Genomic DNA, 21563 nt, shown 5'->3' on the forward strand with positions numbered 1-21563 from the left:
CAGATCACTTGAAGCCAGGAGTTTGAGACCAGCCTGGCCAACATGGTGAGACTGCCTTCTCTACTAAAAATACAAAAATTAGCTGGGTGTGGTGGTGTGCACCTGTAATCCCAGCTACTCAAGGAGGCTGAGGCATGAGAATTGCTTGAGACCAAGAAGTAGAGGTTGCAGTGGGCCAAGGTTATGCCACTGCGCTGCAGCCTGGGCAACGGGAGTGAGAATCTGCCTAAAAATAAATAAATAAATAAATAAATAAAAAATAAAAACTATTATAGGAGAGACGAAAAGTCTCAATTTTGGGGTGCTAACCATTTAAATTACTCTTTGTTCAGTAAGTAAACAAACTGCATTTACCATTTCTAAATCAATTTTATTGCCACTACTTCTAGTCAAGATTTGAGCAGGAGGGATAAAGCGATTCTCAGAGGTAATTCATTAGCCATAAGTGCTCTCATAATTAAAGAAAGCAGAGACAGAAGCACTGCCTATTGTCTGGGATGATGGGATACATGGCTGTGAGTCTAGGAACTGAAAAATACATTTTTACTGCCATGAGATTAGCCAGCCTGAGTACCAAGTTGAAACATGAAAGGGAACAGATTTGTTGGCAAAGTTCATCTGGGCAAATATGTACATCTAAATAACTTGAAAAATAATATGTTTGAATTTCATGTACTTAGAAAGAGCCAAGAGTTACTGCTTTTCATAGTTTCAACAAGAAACCAGATAAATATGAATGTGCAAATGAAACAGAAGTTAGTATGACAAATTTTATATATCTGGCACAAAACACTAAAAATTAGAATAATAGACATGTTGAAGGAAAGGAAGCCTTATGTAAATTTGGAAAGACAAAGAAAGTGTAAGGTTTCTAGGATTACTCATCCTAACATTTATTATGCTAGTGTCTCAAAGAACTTTATAACTGTAATCCTACTATTATAAATATACAAACACCAATCACTTTTCTGAACTTGGATGGAACAAATTCACTCCTGTTTTATTTTAATTAATTAATTTATTTATTTATTTTGAGATGGAGTCTTGCTCTATCACCCAGGCTGGAGTGCCTTGGTACATAAAATCTTGGCTCACTGCAACCTCCGCCTCTCGGGTTCAAGCCATTCTCATGCCTTAGTCCTCAAGTGGCTGGGATTACAGGCATGTGCCACCATGCCTGGCTGATTTTTGTATTTTTAGTAGAGACGGGGTCTTACCATGTTGACCAGGATGGTCTTGAATTCCTGGCCTCAAGGGATCCACCCACCTCGGCCTCCCAAAGTGCTGGGATTACAGTCATGAACCACCATGCTCAGCTGTTTTATTTTTAATGCATTTGCAGTGTAACTTAGCATGCTCTCTTGCGCATTACAGTTGCCTTTGATGAAGCATTCAGGATCAGACCTGAGTGGGACTGACTATAAGCTTGGACTACAACAGAGGTAGGGAAGACAGTGGGTTGGAGCAAAAGAATATGGGAGATAGAAGCTTGGACAATTTCTTATCAAAGCAATAGTGTTTTAGACAAATATAAACTCTAAAGAAAAGAATTTAAAAGTATACAGGGAAAATTGTCCAGATGTCTGCTATTTACTTGGAAATATATATACAGAAAAGATGGATTGATAGATGGATTGAGTAACGGGCAAATTGATAGATATGTGATAAAAACAAGCAAAGTAAAATGCTAATGTAGGGCCGGGCGCGGTGGCTCAAGCCTGTAATCCCAGCACTTTGGGAGGCCGAGGAGGGTGGATCACGAGGTCAAGAGATCGAGACCATCCTGGTCAACATGGTGAAACCCCGTCTCTGCTAAAAATACAAAAAGAAAATTAGCTGGGCATGGTGGCGCATGCCTGTATTCCCAGCTACTCAGGAGGCTGAGGCAGGAGAATTGCTTGAACCCAGGAGGCGGAGGTTGCGGTGAGCCAAGATCGCGCCATTGCACTCCAGCCTGGGTAACAAGAGCAACACTCTGTCTCAAAAAAAAAAAAATAATAATAATAATAATAATAATTGTTAATGTAGGATCCAGGAGGTAGGTTGAAACTTCTTTCAAATTGGTTGCATCTTTGAAAAAATTTCAACATAAACGATGAAAAGTATGTGGAAACAAGGACATTTAATATATTACAGTATTTTATTGCAAAAATAGCCCCAATTCCCTAATTCTTCACCTCTCTCTCTTGAAATATGTCTTCATAACTCCTCCTATTGTTTATTTCCTTTTTTAAAAACATCTCGGCTGGTCCTGTGATTTGCTTTCACCAATAGAAGAAAAATGACTCTGTGCCAGTTCTGAGCCTAGATCTCAAGAGACTTATAAACGTTCACTCTTTTTTCTGGAACCCTGTCTGTGCTACAAGAACAAGTAGCGAGCTGGAAGATGAGAGACCCTGTGGAGCCAAGTGGAATCCTTCCATCTAGAGCAACCACTTCAGTCGGGAAGTTGATTGCAGACCTATGAGCAAGCCTAGCCATGATGAGCAAAATCACTCAGCCAAACTGCAGATTTGTGAGAATTAATAAATGGTTGTTGATTTTAAGCCACTAACTTAGGAAGGGGATTGTTACTCGGTATTACTGTGATATTAGATAACCAACGCTGCATATATAATTTTCAGGAACTCAAGGCATCAAAAAGAAATAATTATGACATTGTATATCCTTTTCAGAAATAGAATATATACATATATATATATATATATATATATATGAATATGAAAACGGTTCCCCCCAACCCAATTCTAGTTTCTTTTTTCTAGTTCTAATTTTAGGCAGCCACATTTTACATTTGGGATTATTGCCCGAAAGTTATCACTACTATCCGCAAATTGTTGCAATTATTGAATTAGTTTCATCTGATTAAAAAAATAGTGTTGTTTTTATTGTATTTCAAATAAATTTGACATCATTCAAACCTTACCTTGAGTGGTCAATAAATGAAGATTTTTATTGCCCAGCCAATATTCACCATGTTTTTGGACAAAATTTCCAAAGCCATTTTCATAGTCATTCCATCCTCTAAAAAATGTTAAGCGGAAGCTGATTTTAGCAAAACTCCATTTGTGGTACCAAGGTGACCCCCACCCGCCCCCTGCTACCACCACCTCCAATATTTTCTTGATTAGTTAATTCATTTTCAGTATTACTTACAGAAAGTGAAATTCTGTCTAATTAATAGACTTCAGAATATGATCAAAATATTTAACTTATAAATCTCATATTTGCTGCTACAAATAAATTCTTATGTCATAGTTAGCACACCTGTTAAAGTTTTCACTGCCATCAGATCGTCTCTGAATTACAGTCCATCCTCCTCCATCGGACATGTCACAATAAACAGAAAATTCTGCTGGGCTCTGGAGAGGTTTGATTTTGTAGAATCCACTGAGCTTATACCCATCATTGAAAACCTCTGAACAATCTGTTGTTAAGACAAGGTAATGTAACATTTATTATGTGTCTTTTTCCCCCTCTAGAGACCCTCTGAACGAGACTACTCAGTATCAATGGAAATAGATAACACATGGTATAGAAATCAGCGTCTTAAATTTGCATCTTGTATATCTTCCAGTGGATATTAGGAAAGTTTTATTTATTTTGCTAATATTTGTCACCTGAATCTTTGATATAATCATGGGTAAAAAGGAGTGAAATAAGAATCTAGTTTTTTGTTTCTTTCTTCTTTTTTCTTTCTTTTCTTTCTTTCTTTCTTTCTTTCTTTCTTTCTTTTTTTTTTTTTTTTTGCAGAGATGGTGTCACTATATTGCCCAGGCTTGTCTCAAACTCCTGGCTTCAAGGAATCCTATCCTCCCACCTCAGACTCCCAAAGTGTGGGATTACAGGTGTGAGCTACCACACCTGGCCTAGTTTCTAATTTCTGAGTTTTGTAGAAAACAATCTTAAAAAGCAAGTTATGTGTAGTGTGCTAATAACACTATATTTAGAACTTAGAGTTCTAAGTGGAACTTACAGTTTTATCAGATAGAATAGTAGAACTTATTTCACCCATGAAGCTAAAAATGAAAGCAGAAATGTAACACCAAACAACTAAGTTAATACAGGTTATCTTGACCTAGAGCATCATAAATTTTTCTGGACATCTGGAAATGAATCCAAAATACTAATCTTGTCAAAGTCTTATAACTTCTTAGCCTTATACGATTTTTTACTAATCTACTGAAGTTTCTAAAAGTCCATACATTCTAAGATGTTTTTGCTAAAAACAGCAAGCTTCTGCTATTCTTTTCATTGTTTAATTATTTTTTGCTGTGGTGTTTCTTCGAACCCTCAAGCAAACATAGCTACCCCTTTGTCACCAAAGAGTGATATCTGTTTCTTTCTTTCTTTTTTTTTTTTTTTGCCTTTGAGACAGAGTTGCTCTGCGGCCCAGGCTGGAGTGCAATGGTGTGATCTCTGTTCACTACAAACTCCCCCTCCCAGGTTGAAGTGATTCTCCTGCCTCAGCCTCTTGAATATCAGGAATTACAGGCATGAGCCTCCACACCCTGCTAATTTTTTTTGTATTTTTAGTAGAGATGGGATTTTACCACATTGGCCAGGCTGGTCTCAAACTCCTGAGGTCAGGCAATCCACCCACTACGGCCTCCCAAAGTAGCAGAATTACAGGGAGCCACCATACCCGGTCTAAAGGTGATACCTGTTTTTTAACCCACTTGAGGTTAATATAAATTAAAATCCATTGGGTCTCATCTGGGTTGATCTGCACAGACTTAGATAATGTGGCAAATAGGGACTTCTCTATTGTTTAGATGCATAGCAAACTATGTTTTAGGATGACTAAAGTAGTGGCCACTAGGAACAGATAGTCTCAAGAAGAGCCATCTACAAACATATGAATAAAAATACTATAACCTCCTCAAATTTCACTTTTACCCTTATCACTTTGTTAGTTTCCTTTAAAACATTTTTTTTTTCTGATTGGATAATTCCATTCTTGTAGCATATTTTAAAGTTCTTTTCGTTTTCATTGCGTTGATACTAAATTGCCAAATTTACAGCTCTCTTGTTTTGATACAGATAAAATATGTTGCACGTTAAGTAGGTTGAATAGGTCATAGAAATCAGAAGAGAAAATAAAACAAAGAATCTCAGTCATTTTATAAAGTCTTCACATGGTTGGGAACAATCTTTGGTGAGATGTTTATCTTTGTAATGATTTAGGCTTTATTTAAACATTTATTTTCCAAGATTCAGAAGCACAAGTGTTCAAATACATGCTAAATTTTAAAAAGGATCCTGTTTTGGCAATTAAACGAGAAGCAAAACAAGGAGAAAATGATTCCCTAAAATTAGATCAATGTTGTTTTAAAGTTTACATCTTGTAGTCAAGTATATTGTACAACACTTTCATTAAAGTAAGCAGATTTTAGCCCTATTAGGAAAGAAGCTGTTTGCTTACATTTAATTTCCTACCAAAGAGCTGAACAGAAAGACTCATAAGGTTCAAACTACTTTCCAGGCAACTATGGAAGTGATTAGCTATAACATTTGCCTCTGGAAAACTTAGTGAATATAAAGGTTTCAGCCAACATTTTCTACTTGTTATTATTTTATGACAACTACAAGCTTGTTATTTTTTTGGTCTGTTTTTTTTTTTTTTTTTTTTTTTTTTTTAGTTTTCCTTCTCCCCAGAAGAAAATGCCAAACTCAACTTAAGAGAAGCTTTCAACTGGAAAAACAAAACAAAACAAAACAAAACAAAACAAAACAAAACCAAAAAAAACCCCAAAAAACAAAAAAAACCCAAAAAACAAAAAACAAAAAAAAAACAGAAACACAACAAAACCCCCAACAAATAAATAAATATTTAAAAAAAAAAAAAAAAAAAAAGCACCAGTTCAACTTGCTCATAGCAAACAAGTAAAGAAGTCTGCTTTGGGAAATGAGACTTAAACCGTAACAGCAGAAAGTTTGAACAATGTAGAATTTAAAATATAAACTTGATATTTAAAATGATAATTTTCAAAACGTTCTGATCCACTCACCCCTGGAGAATAAGTAGAAGAAAAGTAGGGTTAAAGAGATTCATATTCATGGGAGTTTTGTTTAAAAAACAAAAGAAAGAAGGCTGGGCGTGGTGGCTCACGCCTGTAATCCCAGCATTTTGGGAGGCCAAGGCGAGCCAATCATTTGAGGTCAGGAGTTTGAGACTATCCTGACCAACATGGTGAAACCCCGTCTCTTTAAAAAAAGAAAGAAAGAAAGAAAGAAAAATATTTACATAATACTAGAGTGAGGTCAAGGCATCCTGCCTTCTTTTTTGACAAACGCTGTACTAAACTGGGTGATGTGCCTTCTTTCTCTGAATGTTTAAGCTCATAAAGTGAAATGACAGCTTGCCAAATGGGCTTTGTCCTGTTGTTCCCGGATGGTGACTGAGGCTCAAAGCTGAGAACCAAAGGCACAAAGTACCCCACATTCTAAACACAAAAAGAGGTCCGCAGCAGAGGTCAGATTCCACTCCCCAGAGCATACTGGGATACGCCAGAACTAGCCCTGCTACCGACATCTCAAACCCAGGCAACAAAAAGAAAAAAAAATAAAACGATAAAGGAAGGTGGGTACTTAGTAGGTGTATGTACTTACTGAGGTACATGTGATATTTGGATACAGGCATGCCGTGCATAGTAACCACATCATGGAAAATGAGGTGTCCATCCCCTCAAGCATTTATCCTTTGTGCTATAAGCAATTCAATTATACTCTTTTTGTTATTTTTTTAATGTGCAATTAAATTAATATTGAGAGAATGCTATATTCTTGTAGGGTAGAGTGAGTGGGCTCTCTCCCTTGAAAACAAAATATAATATTGTCCACAGATATCTGACATTCACTGAGTACTTATTTTGCTCTAATATATTAAAGATATTAACTCGTTTAATTAAATTAAATTAATTTATTTATTTGAGACAGGGTCTCATTCTCTTACCCAGGCTATAGTGCAGTGACACAATCATAGGTCACTGCAGCCTCCTGCAATCCTGCCTCAGCCTCCTGACTAGCTGGGCCTGCAGGCATGCACCACCAAGCCTGGAATTTTTTCTTTCTTTTTTTTTTTTTTTTTCAGTGTTAGGGTCTCACTGTGTTGCCTAGGCTGTTCTCGAAGTCTTGGCCTCAGATGTTCCTCTCACCTCGGCCTCCCAAAGTTTGAGGATTACAGGCATAATTCATGGCACCTGGCCAAAATACATTCACTAATTTTAATAAATTTTAATCCTTACAACAAATACACAGCATTCTTATCATTGCCATTCTCCAGATGGGGAATATGAGACACATAGAGGTTATATAATTTGCCCAAAGGCCACAGCCAGCAAGAAGGGCAGCTGGACTTTGAAATCAAGCTTCAGAGTCAATACCTTAGGCCTCTTGGTATCCCGCCTCAAGATGTTCACATACAGATTGAGGGCTCCTGCAGAAGGGGAGATAGTGGAACCAGTGGACCTGCCGACTGAACAGCGATGGTGACGCCAGATTGTTGTGACTACCACCAGTTAATGTGAATTTGATACAGTAACCCTTTAATTCATAATTCAGCAGCACCCAAATGCTTAAAAAAAGAGACATCTTAATAATATGTTCTGTAAGATCATGTGATTTGTGCATTGTTTGCACAAATTGCTAGGTTGTATGTAATTGGGTGTTTTCCACCATCAGATAAATTAGAATTCAGAAAATAATTTAATAACAAAAAAGTAACTTTTAAACAAAAACAAAAAATTGGTATTTCTACAGATTATATATATGAATATTTAATTTTTTAAAATTTAAGGATGCCAAAAATATAAACTTTGATGTGAGCAAGTTCTTATATATTTTATACAATATTATATATATACATATTATACTATACTTTACTGTAAGTTTTATGTTATATATTTTATTTATTATTTGTTCTTAGTAACCTCTCTAGTACTATTTGCCTATATGCTAAAAAATAAAGAACAATTGAACTGTAATTATATTTTATATTTTATTCCCCCCTTTTCTCCTTTGATTGTACTTGATACACGAAAAATATTAAGTGTGAATCTAATGAATTCGGATTTTTTTGGCTTTTCTGTCAAAAAACAGTTATCTAGAATTCCTATCATCTATCTTATTTTTATAACAGTCTTAAATTTATAGTAATCATGATAAAATGTTTTTTCTGAACCATCTCTGTATGACGCTTTTATCTAACTCCTGCTTGTACTGTTAATCTTGCTCTGAACTTGGCACTGGAATTTCCAAGTAACTGATTTCTTGCCTTATTCCTTGGTGACCCTTTGCCTTCCAAAGTCTGCTCCCCAGCAGTGTGAACACAAGGATTGGATTTTTCGCTCTTGATATGATTTGGATGTGTGTTCCCACCAAATCTCATAGGGAATTGTAATTCCCAGTGTCGGAGGCAGGGTCTGGTGGTAGGTGATTGGCTCATGGGGGTGAAGTTCTCATGAATGGTTTAGCACCATCCCCTTCAGTACTGTACATCGAGTGAGCTCTCATGAGACATGGTTGTTTTTTTAAGAGTGTCGTACCTCCTCTCACTCTTCCTCCTGCTCTCACCGTGTGAGATGTGCCTGCTCGTGCTTTGTCTTCTTTTGTGATTGTAAGTTCCCTGAGTCCTCCCCAGAAACAGACGCTGCTACACTTCCTTTAAAGCCCGCAGAACCATGAGCCAATTAAACCTCTTCTCTTTATAAATGACCCAGCCTCCGTTATTTCATTACAGCAGTGTGAGAACGGACTAACACAGCCCTTAAGCCTCAGTCTTCCCATGACTGGTTGTAGAGGCCTGGAAACAAACATCTGATTTGCTATCTCCTGCCATAATTGATCCTTGAGTCTGTGTCAATAACCTGCTCAGAATGTGTTTGAATAGACACTACGAGTCTTGGGATTGGTTTGAAATTTGGAATAACGGTGCTCGGCTTGCATCTACCAGTTCCTCGCCCTTGCAATCAGTTTTGTACATACTTTTGGGATCACTTATCGGTATGCTTGTCTCTTGAATGATAGTCCGTTTACTTCCCAAACTGTTTTTCCCTGAACTGTCCCTGGTTCTTCTTTGCTTCAGAGGCACAGGTCATCTTCACGCCATAGCCATCCCCATGACTGCAGACCAATGGCTCTGGCCCCTTTCTGATCTCAAAGGGCCAGAGGTAGGCCAGTTGGATCAAGACGCTGGCCAACAGAGAAGCAGGAGCCCAGGGTGAGGAGTCTGAGCAGAGGGAAATAAGGATCATGGTAGAGAAAAAGGGAGCATTTTAAGAGTCACATGCGCTGCCATCTGAGCTAGCCAGGTGCCCTGAGGCATTTTATTGAAGCATAGCCTCTAAGGTTCTCACAACTTCTGTATCCTACACTTGCATGTTTAGAAGCACAAAATACAGATGTTTCTATTCCCATAAGATTGGCATCTCTTTGAATTCTACAGTCTTTCAGTTCTAGTCAAATATTTTCCCCAATTTATATTTGCTTATCTTGTCATTCCTCTCCCTATGAACTACCTTCCTTTCATTCATGAATATGAGGATCTACTGTGTTCTAGCCGCTCTAATCGTCAATAAAGAGGTACATTAAATATCATCTTAGACCTTACAAAGTGCCCAGTTAATGGACCACAATAGACTCATAAACAGAAATTACAATGTATCATCATTTGCTAGAGCAGACATATGGACAAAGTGCTCTAGCTAGCATCTTTTTGTTTCTGACAATCATTGTTTGTTTACTCTAAAAGATGCCTTTTACTTCTGGAAGAATTCAAATGAACAGTTTTCTGTAGAGAGTAATGATATGTGCAGCCATTAGTGTAATACGTTGCCAGTTTAAAATCATTTAATTCTGGGGAGAAATACCAACCTCATCAAAAGGAACATTATGAAACCATAAAATATACATATAAAAAAACTACTCTTTCATTTTCCTAAGTAATCTGGTTCTTTTTCCTTTTTCTGCTCCTTTATTTTTTACCTTATTTGCCACCCTGATGCCCTTAAGGGTTTTGGAAGGGAAAGTGCATACATGTAGCAAGGAAAGATACACAAATAAACACAAAGCTCAAATGCAAACATTCCCAGTTGTAATCTGCCATGTGTACACCATTTTTTTATTTTTTTTTAGATGGAGTCTCGCTTTGTTGCCGAAGCTGGAGGGCAGTGGTCTGATCAACGGTCATTGCAACCTCTGTTCAAGTGATTCTCCTGCCTCAGCCTCCCAAGTAGCTGGGACTACAGGCACCTGCCACCATCCCCAGCTAATTTTTGTATTTTTAGTGGAGATGAGGTTTCATCATATTGGCCAGGCTGGTCTCGATCTCCTGACCTTGTGATCCGCCCACCTCAGTCTCTCAAAGTGTTGCGATTACAGGTGTAAGCCACTGCATCTGGTTGTGTACACCAGTATTTAAACAATCTATTGTCCTGATTTCTTACTAAATGCTATAAATTCTCAGATATTTAACATTCACATTAAATGACCATTCAATTATAGTCAAATATATTTTCCAATTTATGTCCGCAGAGATGGAAAAACAAAGCGTGAAAGAAGACATTTAAAATTGATACAATGCTTACTGCTGCCTGTTACTAAAATAGGAAAAGCTCTTTAACAAAACCCGAAGTGAACAAATAACTAGCACCATCATTGCACATGGGTGTGTAATGTGATTGAAACACTTAAGTCCATTCTGACCTGCATACTGCCTCTTGCCTCCAGTGTGAACGACACTACTCTCTTCTCCTTTATCAAGCATCTGGACTTCCTTCTCCTGCAAAAGATGCGTGATCTTGACCTGCTGCTGTTTGACCCGGGTCTCAAGCAGGCGCACCTGGGCTCTGAGCCGAGCCTGCTCCTGGGCACAGTCCTCAAGTGCCTGCAAAACAGGTGAGATGACATGAGTCTGCATCTCCTTTTCACGGAAAACAAGTGCTTTTTAAATATTTGGATAGATCAGTGATTCCATTTTGTCTCCCATTCCCATTTCAGAATATTATTCCAACCACAAAGCGGTTTGAACAGTTCTGCTACTACCTGCTATTTGAAGAACTGGAAATTATGACTTATGCTAAAACTTCTGAACTCAAAGGATCAAATAATAGAAAATAATCAGAATCACTATGCTAAGAACTTTATAGTTGTGTCATTCAATCCTCATAACAATTCCATGCTGTTCCATGAGGTCGGAACAGGCTCAGTCCTGAATGCCCGGTGGGTAAGGGGAGGTGGGATTCAAATTCAATTCAAGGACTGTGCTCTCAATCTCTACATGACATTGCTTATGTGTTTTCTAAATAGCAATGTGCTTTACAGATGTTAATTGTATCATTGTCATGTAAATCCCCATAATAAATGAGATTTTCAAATGGTTCTCTGGTATAAATACATATATATATACATATATATATATACATACATATATATGTATGTATTTTTATATATGTATATATATAATCTTATGACATATGGCACCTTTATAAGGGATGGTGGTTTAGGACCTCATATCCTTGCATATCTCACTCATTTTCCTGTTGCTAGAAATTCTCCCGGAGTCCTTTTAACTTTCGTTTATTTGTTATTTTTCTCTCAGCTACTTCAAAAAGGGACAGGAGGAGCCTGAATCTATTATTTGCCTTTTAAGGATGCATGTGAATGAGTTTGCTCTTGTTGCCCAGGCTGGAGTGCGGTGACATGATCTCTGCTCACTGCAACCTCTGCCTCTTGGGTTCAAGCGATTCTCCTGCCTCAGCCTCCCAAGTAGCTGAGATTACGGGCACCTGCCACCACGCCTGGTTAATTTTTGGATTTTTAGTAGAGACAGGGTTTCACCATATTGACCAGGCTGGTCTCGATCTCTTGACCTTGTGATCCACCTGCCTCAGCCTCCCAAAGTGCTGGGATTACAGGCATGATGTATATATTTTGAGATGGAGTCTCACTCTGTCTCCCAGGTTGGAGTGCAGTGGTACAATCTTGGCTCACTGCAACCTCTGCTTCCCAGGTTCAAGCAATTTTCCTGCCTCAGTCTCCTGAGTAGCTGGGACTACAGGTGTGTGCCACCATGCCTGGCTAATTTTTGTATTTTTAGTAGAGATAAAGTTTCACCATATTGCCCAGGCTGGTCTTGAACTCCTGACCTCTGGTGATCTGCCCACCTCGGCCTCCTGAAGTGCTGGGATTGTAGACATGAGCCACCATGCCTGGCCTTAAAATATAATTTAATGCATATAATCTGATGACATATGGCACCTTTGTAAAGGATACTAGTCTAGGACCTTATATCTCTGTGTATCTCACTCATTTTTCTGTTGCTAAAAATTCTCCTGGAGTCATTTTAACTTCTGTTTATTTGTTATTTTTCCCTGAGCTACTTCAAAAAGGGACAGGAGCAGCCTGAATCTGTTACTGGCCTTTTAAGCATGCATGTAAACAAGTTTACCAGCTCCTGTCTAATGCGGCATCTGACTGAGAAGAGCTCTCTGAAGATAAAGCAAATCTAATAGGTGAATTGGAAGGGAAAGATACAGAGGTGAGTCTTCTAGGAAAAGTTACTGAGGCCAAGAAGCTACAATCAAGGTTCTTGAATACTCAATTCTGGGAGAAACACTATGGATAGTGAAAGGAGGGCTTAAGAACAATTTTGGCCATTTTCCCATTTTTACCTTAACATCTCTATTTGCAGCTCATGTCATGATCTCATGTGACAAATATGAATGTTTACTTCTAAGAAATTATGAATTTTAAAATGTAATTGGGCCAGGAATGGTGGCTCATGCCTGTAATCCCAGCACTTTGAGAGGCCAAGATGGGAGGATTACTTGTGTTCAGGAGTTTAAGACTAGCCTGGGCAACATGGTAAAACCCCATCTCTACCAAACATACCAAAAAAAAAAAAAATTAGCTAGGAATGGTGGGGAGCGTCTGTGGTCCCAGCTACTCTGGAGACTGAGGTGGGCGAACAGCTTCAGCTTGCAAGGCAGAGGTTGCAGTGAGCTGAGATTTGGCCACTGGACTCCAGTGACAGGATGACACTCCCTCCTAAAAAAAAAATGGAATCAGCTTACACTACCATTATACAGATTATTTCCTGAAAACAGTCATTCAATTATAGTCAAATGTATTTTCCAATTTATGTCTGCATAACTTCCTGTTCCTATTTGTATGCACTACCTTGCATCATTCCATTGATATGAGGACCTCCTGGGTTCCAGGCACCCTGCTAGGCAGTCAGAACAGCACACTTAGATATCCTAATTCAGGCAAAGGGAAGAGGTACACTGCCTCCCTACAAAGGGCTATAAATTCTCACTATAAATTTCACGAAGTCAAAAATCTGGCCTCAAAACTGAAGGTCATCTAACGATGGAGAAGCGATTGTCATCTCCCCTCTCTCCCATGTCTAGGTTCAAATCATGGAACCTCTCCCAGCCATTTTTCTAGGATGATTCCTTCCTTCTCTCCCTCCCTCCCTCCTTCCCTCCTTCCCTCTTTCCCTCCTTCTTCCTTCCTTCCTTCACAGAGTCTTGCTCTGTGACCCAGGATGGAGTGCAGTGGTGCAATCTCAGCTCACTGAAACATGTGCCTCTCTGGTTCAAGCGATTCTTGTGCTTCAGCCTCCCAAATAGCTGGGACTATACAGGCTGCGTGCCACAACACCTGGGATTTTTAGTAGAGACGGGGTTTCGTCATGTTGCCCATGCTGGTCTTGAACTCCTGGCCTCAAGCGATCTAACCACCTTGCCCCCACAAAGTGCTGGGATTACAGGCATGAGCCACTGCGTCTGGCCTCACTAGGATGATTTCTTATTTGCTCTTGTTGCTCTCTCCCTATCCCTCAGATTTATCCTCTCTGAGAGAGTTACTTGCTTAGCACCGTGACTCACATAGGCTAAAAAATGAACAGCAAGAACATTTTACGGTGTCTGAGTCCTATGTTGTTTTACAATAGCGGGGGTTCAGTTGTGATATTGTTAACTAGAGTGTACTATGCTATTTTAAAATAACTGAAGAGATCACAAGTATGGCCAATCTTTATGAGGCTGCTTATATATATCTAGCAAGCTTATTTAAAACCTAGGAGTTTTCTTTCTCCAAGAACTTTGAATGAACGAGTATTTTGTCTTTTTTATTCAATAATGGAGGACAGCACAAGCTCAATGTAATTACTTTCTAATAATCTGGCTAGTTTTACACTTTCCAATATTGAAAAACCCAAGGTCAATTTTAATTACCATGGACAGTTTCAGATTTCAATATTATATTCCAACCAAATAACTCCAGTGAATTTTTAAAAAATTATTATTTATTGTGAATACTTTTTATTTAAAAAAATGTAAAGCACTTTCGAGTGCTGCTTTCCGATCTGTTGGGTGTTTCCACCAGCCTCTTTCCTTCTCCCTTTGAGTTATTTCAATGACAAGTCACTATAGGTTTAATGTAAGATGAAAGAAAATTCAGGTAAAAGCAGGCATTATAAATATAATAATAGTTTTTATGATAAGCTTACCCAGCTTTCCTTGCCCATTATCAGAGCGGTGGCGACAAGGATGAAACTGAACATCTTTGCCATGTTCCCCCTTGAAAAAACTGCAAAAACAAAAAGAATTTCAAAAATGTCTCAACCTTGAATTTTTCATGAGATCAGAGTTCAGACTTAAGTAGGTCCAGGAAGTCAGATGTAGCTGCAGGCCAACCCTAGTCTTAGAGTTGCCAAGGAAATTGTCCCAGACTTTCCCAGCCTCTCACCGCACAGAATGACATTCATTGTTAACCAGAATTGAACCTGTTCCATCACTAAAACAGAGGAAGGACTCCGGTTCTTTTTGAAGTTCCAATGTGCTGTTTGTGTAATGCTGTGGAAAGGCACAGAAGCATTTTAATCAGTTACCTAATGTTACACAACAAGGAAGTGACTCAGTCAAAATACGGACACAAGTCTCTGCTTACGGAGCTTGAGTCTTTTCTGCCTGTGTTGCTCAGGCTGGTCTCAAACTACTGGGCTCAAGCGATCCTCCTGCCTTGGCCTCTCAAAGTGCTGGGTTACAAGTGTGAGCCACTGCCTAGAATAAGATTCTTGAAAGCGAAGATCACACCTTGCCCATTTTGGTATCCTTAGCATTTAACTCATGTGGCGACCCCAATAACTGTTGTTGCCTCTGCAGAATCAGGAAGTAAGAGCCTTCTCAGAGAGGAAAATGTGATTTCCTTGCTTTGAACTGCAGTCTGTTTATACTGACACACTTTCCTCTTTCATGGGAAGACAAACGGCTAAGTGTAGTTTTGAAGGTAAGAGTTAAGAAGGAGTTGGGGACTTTTGGTTGAACTGAACACATGAATTAAGTGTTTTTCTTCTCACAAAGCCCACTAGAAAATGAGCAAAAAGTGTAAAAGACGCAAATTGACAAAGTCAAAGAGAAAGGGAAAGAACAGCAAGCGTGCAAGGTCAGCATGTTGGTGGGTGAGACCTGGTGCGGTGGCTCACACCTGTAATCCCAGCACTTTGGGAGGCTGAGGCCGGCAGATCATTTGAGGTCAGGAGCTGGAGACCAGCCTGGTCAACATGGCAAAACCCCATCTCTACCAAAAATACAAAAATTATCTAGAAATGGTATGGTGGCTGGCGCCTGTAATCCCGGCTACTTGGGAGGCTGAGGCAGGAGAAATGCTTGTACCCAGGAGTGAAGGTTGCAGTGAGCCAAGATCACACCATTGCATTCCAGCCTGGGTGGCAGAGTGAGGCCCTATTTAGAAGGAAAATAAATGAGAGGGAAGGGAGGGGAGAGGAGGGTAGGGGGGAAGGGGGAGAGGGGAAGCAGGAAGAGGGGAAGGGAGGGGAGCAGAGGATAGGGGAAGGGAGAGGAGAGGAGGAGAGGGGAGGGGAGGGAAGGGAAGGGGAACCTAGAGACGAAAGGGAGGGGAGGGGAAGGAGGGGGAAGGGAAGGGAAGGGAAGGAAAGGGGAACCTAGAGATGGAAGGGAGGGGAGGGAGGGAAAGAGAAGGGAAGGGAGGGGAAGGGAAGGGAGGAGAAGGGAAGGAGAGGGGAGGGGAGCAGAGGGAAGGGGAACCTAGAGATGGAAGGGAAGGGAAGGGAGAGGAACGGAGAAGAAGGGAGGGGAAGGGAGGGGAACGGAAGGGAGGGGAGTGGAGGGGAGGGGGAGGGAGGAGAGGGGAGGGGCGGGAAAGGGAAGGGAAGAGAAGGGAAGGGAAGGAGAGGGAAGCGGAAGTGAGGAGAGGGGAGTGGAGGGAAGGGGAATCTAGAGATGGAAGGGAGGGGAGGGGAAGGGACGGGGAGGGAAAAGAGAAAAGGAAAGAAGAGAAGGTGAGTAGGGGAGTTGGCAAAGCAGCAGCGGACAGGAGGGCCATGAGAAGTGGGAGAAGTCGCATTCGGTGGATTCTGGATTGGAATTGGAGGCATTGCTCGCTTGGAAATGAAGGTACAGGCCAATGCACTGACAGTCAGATCCTCACCTAAACCCTAAGCAGCCAGGGGAATGCTGCTTCTCCTACTCTTTCAGTCTATGGAAGATTTACTTTCTATTAAGATTGCCGGGAGACAGGAGGCTGAGGCAGGAGAATTGCTCAGGAGGCGGAGGTTGCAGTGAGCCGAGATCGCGCCATTGCACTCCAGCCTGGGTAACACGAGCGAAACTCCGTCTCAAAAAAAAAAAAAAAAAAAACCATTGCCAGGAGACGCTCCCGTTGAGAAGGGCGAGGCTTTCCCAGGCCACTTCCCTTGCAGCCGGGCAGCCGGCTCTGCACTCTCCCTGCCACTTTCCAGGCCAGAGAACACGGGATTCCTCACTGGGGGGACGCAGAGCTTCACAGAAAAGGTCTTCAGAGACTGATACTGGGGATTCTCCATCAAAGGAGCCTTTTCCTTGACTGATCACTCTCCGAAGAAGCCCACCAGTTGGAAAGCCTCCTTCGTGCACCCGGGAGAGGTATAAAAGGTACAGGTACGTTCGTTTGCTTATTTTTTTCAATGTAGGACTTCTTTCTGAAAAGAGGCGTATTTTACATTTCATTCTCTGTCCACATCAAAGAGTCTAAAGAGAAACACCAAATTTCTGTATTACAGCACTGGACAGAAATTCATATAATAGCAATTAGTCCTGATTTAACTCTTCTTCCTAGTACTGTGAACAAAGTAACCAAGATGGGCCGGGTGAGGTGGCTCACGCCTGTAATCCCAGCACTTTGGGAGGCTCAGGCAGGTGAATTATCTGAAGTCAGGAAGCGAAAGGCCCATCTCTACTAAAAAACAAAAACAAAAACAAAAACAAAAACAAAAACAAAAACAAAAACACGGCTCTCTGCTCCTCCTGTTCGACAGACAGCCACATCTGTCTCCCACTGCCAGCCACATCCCTGAGACACCATGGCAAAGGTGAAGTTCGGAGTCAACGTTTCTGGTCGTGTTGGGCGCCTGGGTACCAGGGCTGCTTTTAACTCTGGTAAAGTGGATATTGTCGCCATCAATGACCCCTTCATTGACGTCAAATACGTGGTCTGTATGTTCCAGTATGATTCCACCCATGGCAAATTCCATGGCACCGTCAAGCCTGAAAACCGGAAGCTTGTCATCAATGGAAATCCCATCACAATCTTCCAGGAGCAAGATCCCTCCAAAATCAAGTGGGGCAATGCTGGCGCTGAGCACGTGGTGAAGTCCATTGGCATCTTCACCACCATGGAGAAGGCTGGGGCTCACTAGCAGGGGGGAGCCAAAAGGGTCATCACCTCTGCCCCATCTGCTGATGCCCCCATGTTCATGATGGGCATGAACCATGAGAAGTATGACCACAGCCTCAAGATCATCAGCAGTGCCTCCTGTACCATCAACTACTTAGCATCCCCAGCCAAGGTTATCAGTGCCAACTTTCATTATCGTGGAAGGACTCATGACCACAGTTCATGCCATTACTGCCACCCAGAATACTGTGGATGGCCCCTCCAAGAAACTGGCATGACAGCCATGGGGCTCTCCACATCATCCCTGCCTCTACTGGCGCTGCCAAGGCCGTGGGCAAGGTCATCCTTGAACGGGAAGCTCACTGGCATGGCCTTCTCTGTCCCCACTGTCAGCAATATCAGTGGTGGACCTGACCTGTGTCTGGAAAAACCTGTCAGATATGATGACGTCAAGAAGATAGTGAAGCAGGCATCAGAAGTCCCCCCTCAAGGGCATCCTGGGCTACACCTAGCACCAGGTGGTGTCCTCCGACTTCAGCAGTGACACCCACTCTTCCACCTTCGATGCTGGGGCTGGCATTGTCCTCAATGACTACTTTGTCAAGCTGATTTCCTGGTATGACAATGAATTTGGCTACAGCAACAGGGTGGTGGACCTCATGTCCCACATGGCTTCTAAGGAGTAAGACCCCTGGACCACCAGCCCCAGCGAAAGCAGGAGAGGAAGAGAAGCCCTCACTGCTGGGGAGTCCCTGCCACACTGAGTCCTCCACCACACTGAATCGGCCCTGCTCACAGTTTCCATGCAAACCCCTTGAAGAGGGAGGGGCGTGGGGAGTCCCACCTTGTCATGTACCATCAATAAAGTCCCCTGTGCTCAGCCAAAACAAACAAACAAACAAACAAATAAACAAAAATTAGCCGGGCATGCTAGTGCATGCCTGTAATCACAGTTACTCGGGAGACTGAGGCAGGAGAATTGTTTGAATACTAGAGGCAGAGGTTTGAGCGAGCCAAGATTGCGCCACTGCACTTCAGGCTGGGTGACAGAATGAGACTGCCTAAAAATAAATGAATGAACGAAAAATAAATAAATAATCAAGATGTATAGAAAGAGATGAAGTGCTGAGTAAATCACACACCTAAATGAGATAAAACACAAGAATACCTACAATACTCATTAAAGAAAAGCCCTAGTAAGTATCTCTAGATCCAGCCTGGCACAGTGGTTCACGCCTGTAATCCCAGCACTTTGGGAGACCTAGGCAGGTGGATCATCTGAGGTCAGGAGTTCAAGACCAGCCTGGCCAACATGGTAAAATTCCATCCCTGCTAAAAACATAAAGAATTAGCTGGTGGCAGGCACCTGTAATCTCAGCTACTTGGGAGGCTGAGGCAAGAAAATTGCTTGAACCCGGGAGGCAAAAGTTGCACTAAGCCAAGATTGCGCCACTGCACTCCAGCCAGGGTGACAGTGTGACACTCTGTCTCAAAAAAAAAAGTATCTCTAGGCCCATTTTTCCAGTCAAGTTATCTTTTAAACATACGATATAATTTGTAGCAACAATTTATAAGAACTCTGTCATTTCACTCTTTTTTATTATCTTAGTAAATATTTTTCTTTAAAATTCAATCATATATTGAGTATGTATCTACATTAGGCCCAGTGATAGAAATAGTAGATATTTTTATATGTAACTTATTAAATATATTCGATTATATTAAAATATTTGCTTATATTGAAAACAGAGAAAATTAACTTTGTGACATTTAAAATGTTTACCAATGTGAAAAAGAGACACCCTCTGTGTATTTTTATAAAAGGTAAAATGGGGTGAGACTAGAACTGCAAAGGAACAGAAGTAATGAAAAATTGGAAGAAAAGATGATTAGCTTTGCAATCAATTAATATTTGCTAATTAATATAATAAGCTTGGAATTATTTAAGGAACACTTTTCTAGGTCACCTTTATCATTGTCATGAAAGATAAAAATCATTTTCTTTAAGATACCAACCCCGACTGCAGTAAAGAGACTCATTTACAATGCAATAGTGTCCTAAACCTCGTATTCGCAGATGTCAAGATTATGTCTACAAATTAAGAAAATTTCAAGTTGAAATAAATACTCTAAACCAAAGACATCTGGTGTCATCAGCAAACACATCTTCATTCTGATCCTGGGGGTAGTTTCATGTTTTCTTTTTTTCTAGGAGTTTTTAGGAACACACTTCATTCATTGTGGCTGGATTTTTTCAACATTGAATAATACAAAGGATTATATCTGTTACTAATCAGTAGTCAATAATTTTATTGAGAAGTAAACATTATCCACTTAAACTGAATTACAGTAGGAAGATATATTTTTAAAGAAGGCTTAGAAAAAAATGACAATAAACTAGGATGAGATTATTTCAAGCATGTATTTTCTATTTTTAGGGAAAGTTTCAAAAATTGAATGGATTCTATTCCTCTAATCCCTGTCACCAGAAAATTACTGACCTACATATAGCATGCTTTAGTATCTTTTCTTCACAATAAGAGAATAATATTTTAATAATGACACAGAATAATTGCTAAATGGGCTTGTTGGGACAATTACTCTATTCCCATAAAGATGCCAAGCAGCCTGCATGGCCTGGGGCATTATATAAAAATGGATTAGCCGACCAGGTGTGGTGACTCATGCCTGTAATCCCAGCACTTTTGGAGGCTGAGGCGGGTGGATCGCCTCAGGAGATCAAGGTTATCCTGGCTAACATGGTGAAACCCTGTCTCTACTAAATATACAAAAATTAGTTGGGTGTGGTGGCCTGTGCCTGTAGTCCCAGGCTACTCAGGAGGCTGAGGTGGGAGAATCACCTGAACTCAGGAGGCAGAGGTTGCTGTGAGCCAAGATCCCACCACTGCACTCCAGCCTGGAAGACAGTGCAAAATTTCATTAAAAAAAAAAAAAAATGGGTTAGCCATTCAGGTAGAAGGTAGTTCTGCAAGGCTGCAGTATTACCTTCAAGGGCCCATCAAGAGGAGAAGGGCTACTTCCATAAGTCTAACATGTGGACTGGAAAAATGAGGCATACGCATCTGAAACCATACTGTGTTTGTGTTTGGACATCACTGAACACTCTGCTAAACTTTGGCTGGGCGTGGAGACTCGCACCTGTAATCTCAGCATTTTGGGAGGACAAAGTGGGAGGAGCACCTGATGTCAGGAGTTTAAGACCAACCTGGTCGCCAGGCGCGGTGGCTCAAGCCTGTAATCCCAGCACTTTGGGAGGCCGAGGCGGGTGGATCACAAGGTCAAGAGATCGAGACCATCCTGGTCAACACGGTGAAACCCCGTCTCTACGAAAAATACAAAAAATTAGCTGGGCGTGGTGGCGTGTGCCTGTAATCCCAGCTACTCAGGAGGCTGAGACAGGAGAATTGCCTGAACCCAGGAGGCGGAGGTTGCAGTGAGCCGAGATCGCGCCATTGCACTCCAGCCTGGGTAACAAGAGTGAAACTTCGTCTCAAAAAAAAAAAAAAAAAAAACCAGCCTGGTCAACATGGTGAAACCCTGTCACTACCAAAAATACAAAAATTAGCCAGTGTGGTGGTGCACTCCTGTAATCCCAGCTACTCGAGAGGCTGAAGCATGAGAATTGCTTGACCCTGGGAAGCAGAGGTTGCAGTGAGCTGAGACTGTGTCACTGCATTCCAGCCTGGGTGACAGAGCGAGACTCCGTCTTAACCACCAACAACAACACCCCAAAACACTACCAGAATTTAATTGGCCATTTTATTTTATTTTATTAGTCTCACAATGAAAATAAGAAAGTAAGCACGGGGATGCTTATGATTTGCCCAAGACCATGCAACCTC

At 41.0% G+C, this 21563-nt stretch overlaps 1 protein-coding gene and 1 pseudogene across 1 annotated transcript in view; one reads left to right on the forward strand and one right to left on the reverse strand.

The window, feature by feature from the left end:
* Positions 1-21563, reverse strand: part of FGL1 (fibrinogen like 1) — a 35460-nt gene that overhangs the window by 8201 nt on the left and 5696 nt on the right. Inside the window, exons 2-5 of the mRNA XM_003935566.4 lie at positions 14516-14595; positions 10705-10885; positions 3268-3427; positions 2927-3024 (exon numbers count right to left, since the gene is read on the reverse strand). Coding sequence (XP_003935615.1) covers positions 2927-3024; positions 3268-3427; positions 10705-10885; positions 14516-14578 — 502 coding nt within the window. The 5' untranslated portion in view covers positions 14579-14595. The remainder of the gene's footprint in view (positions 1-2926; positions 3025-3267; positions 3428-10704; positions 10886-14515; positions 14596-21563) is intronic.
* LOC104652583 (glyceraldehyde-3-phosphate dehydrogenase pseudogene) lies at positions 16786-19276 on the forward strand (annotated as a pseudogene).

Source organism: Saimiri boliviensis, chromosome 13 (genome assembly GCF_048565385.1).
Source record: "Saimiri boliviensis isolate mSaiBol1 chromosome 13, mSaiBol1.pri, whole genome shotgun sequence".
In the NCBI taxonomy this organism is placed as follows: Eukaryota; Metazoa; Chordata; class Mammalia; order Primates; family Cebidae; genus Saimiri; species Saimiri boliviensis.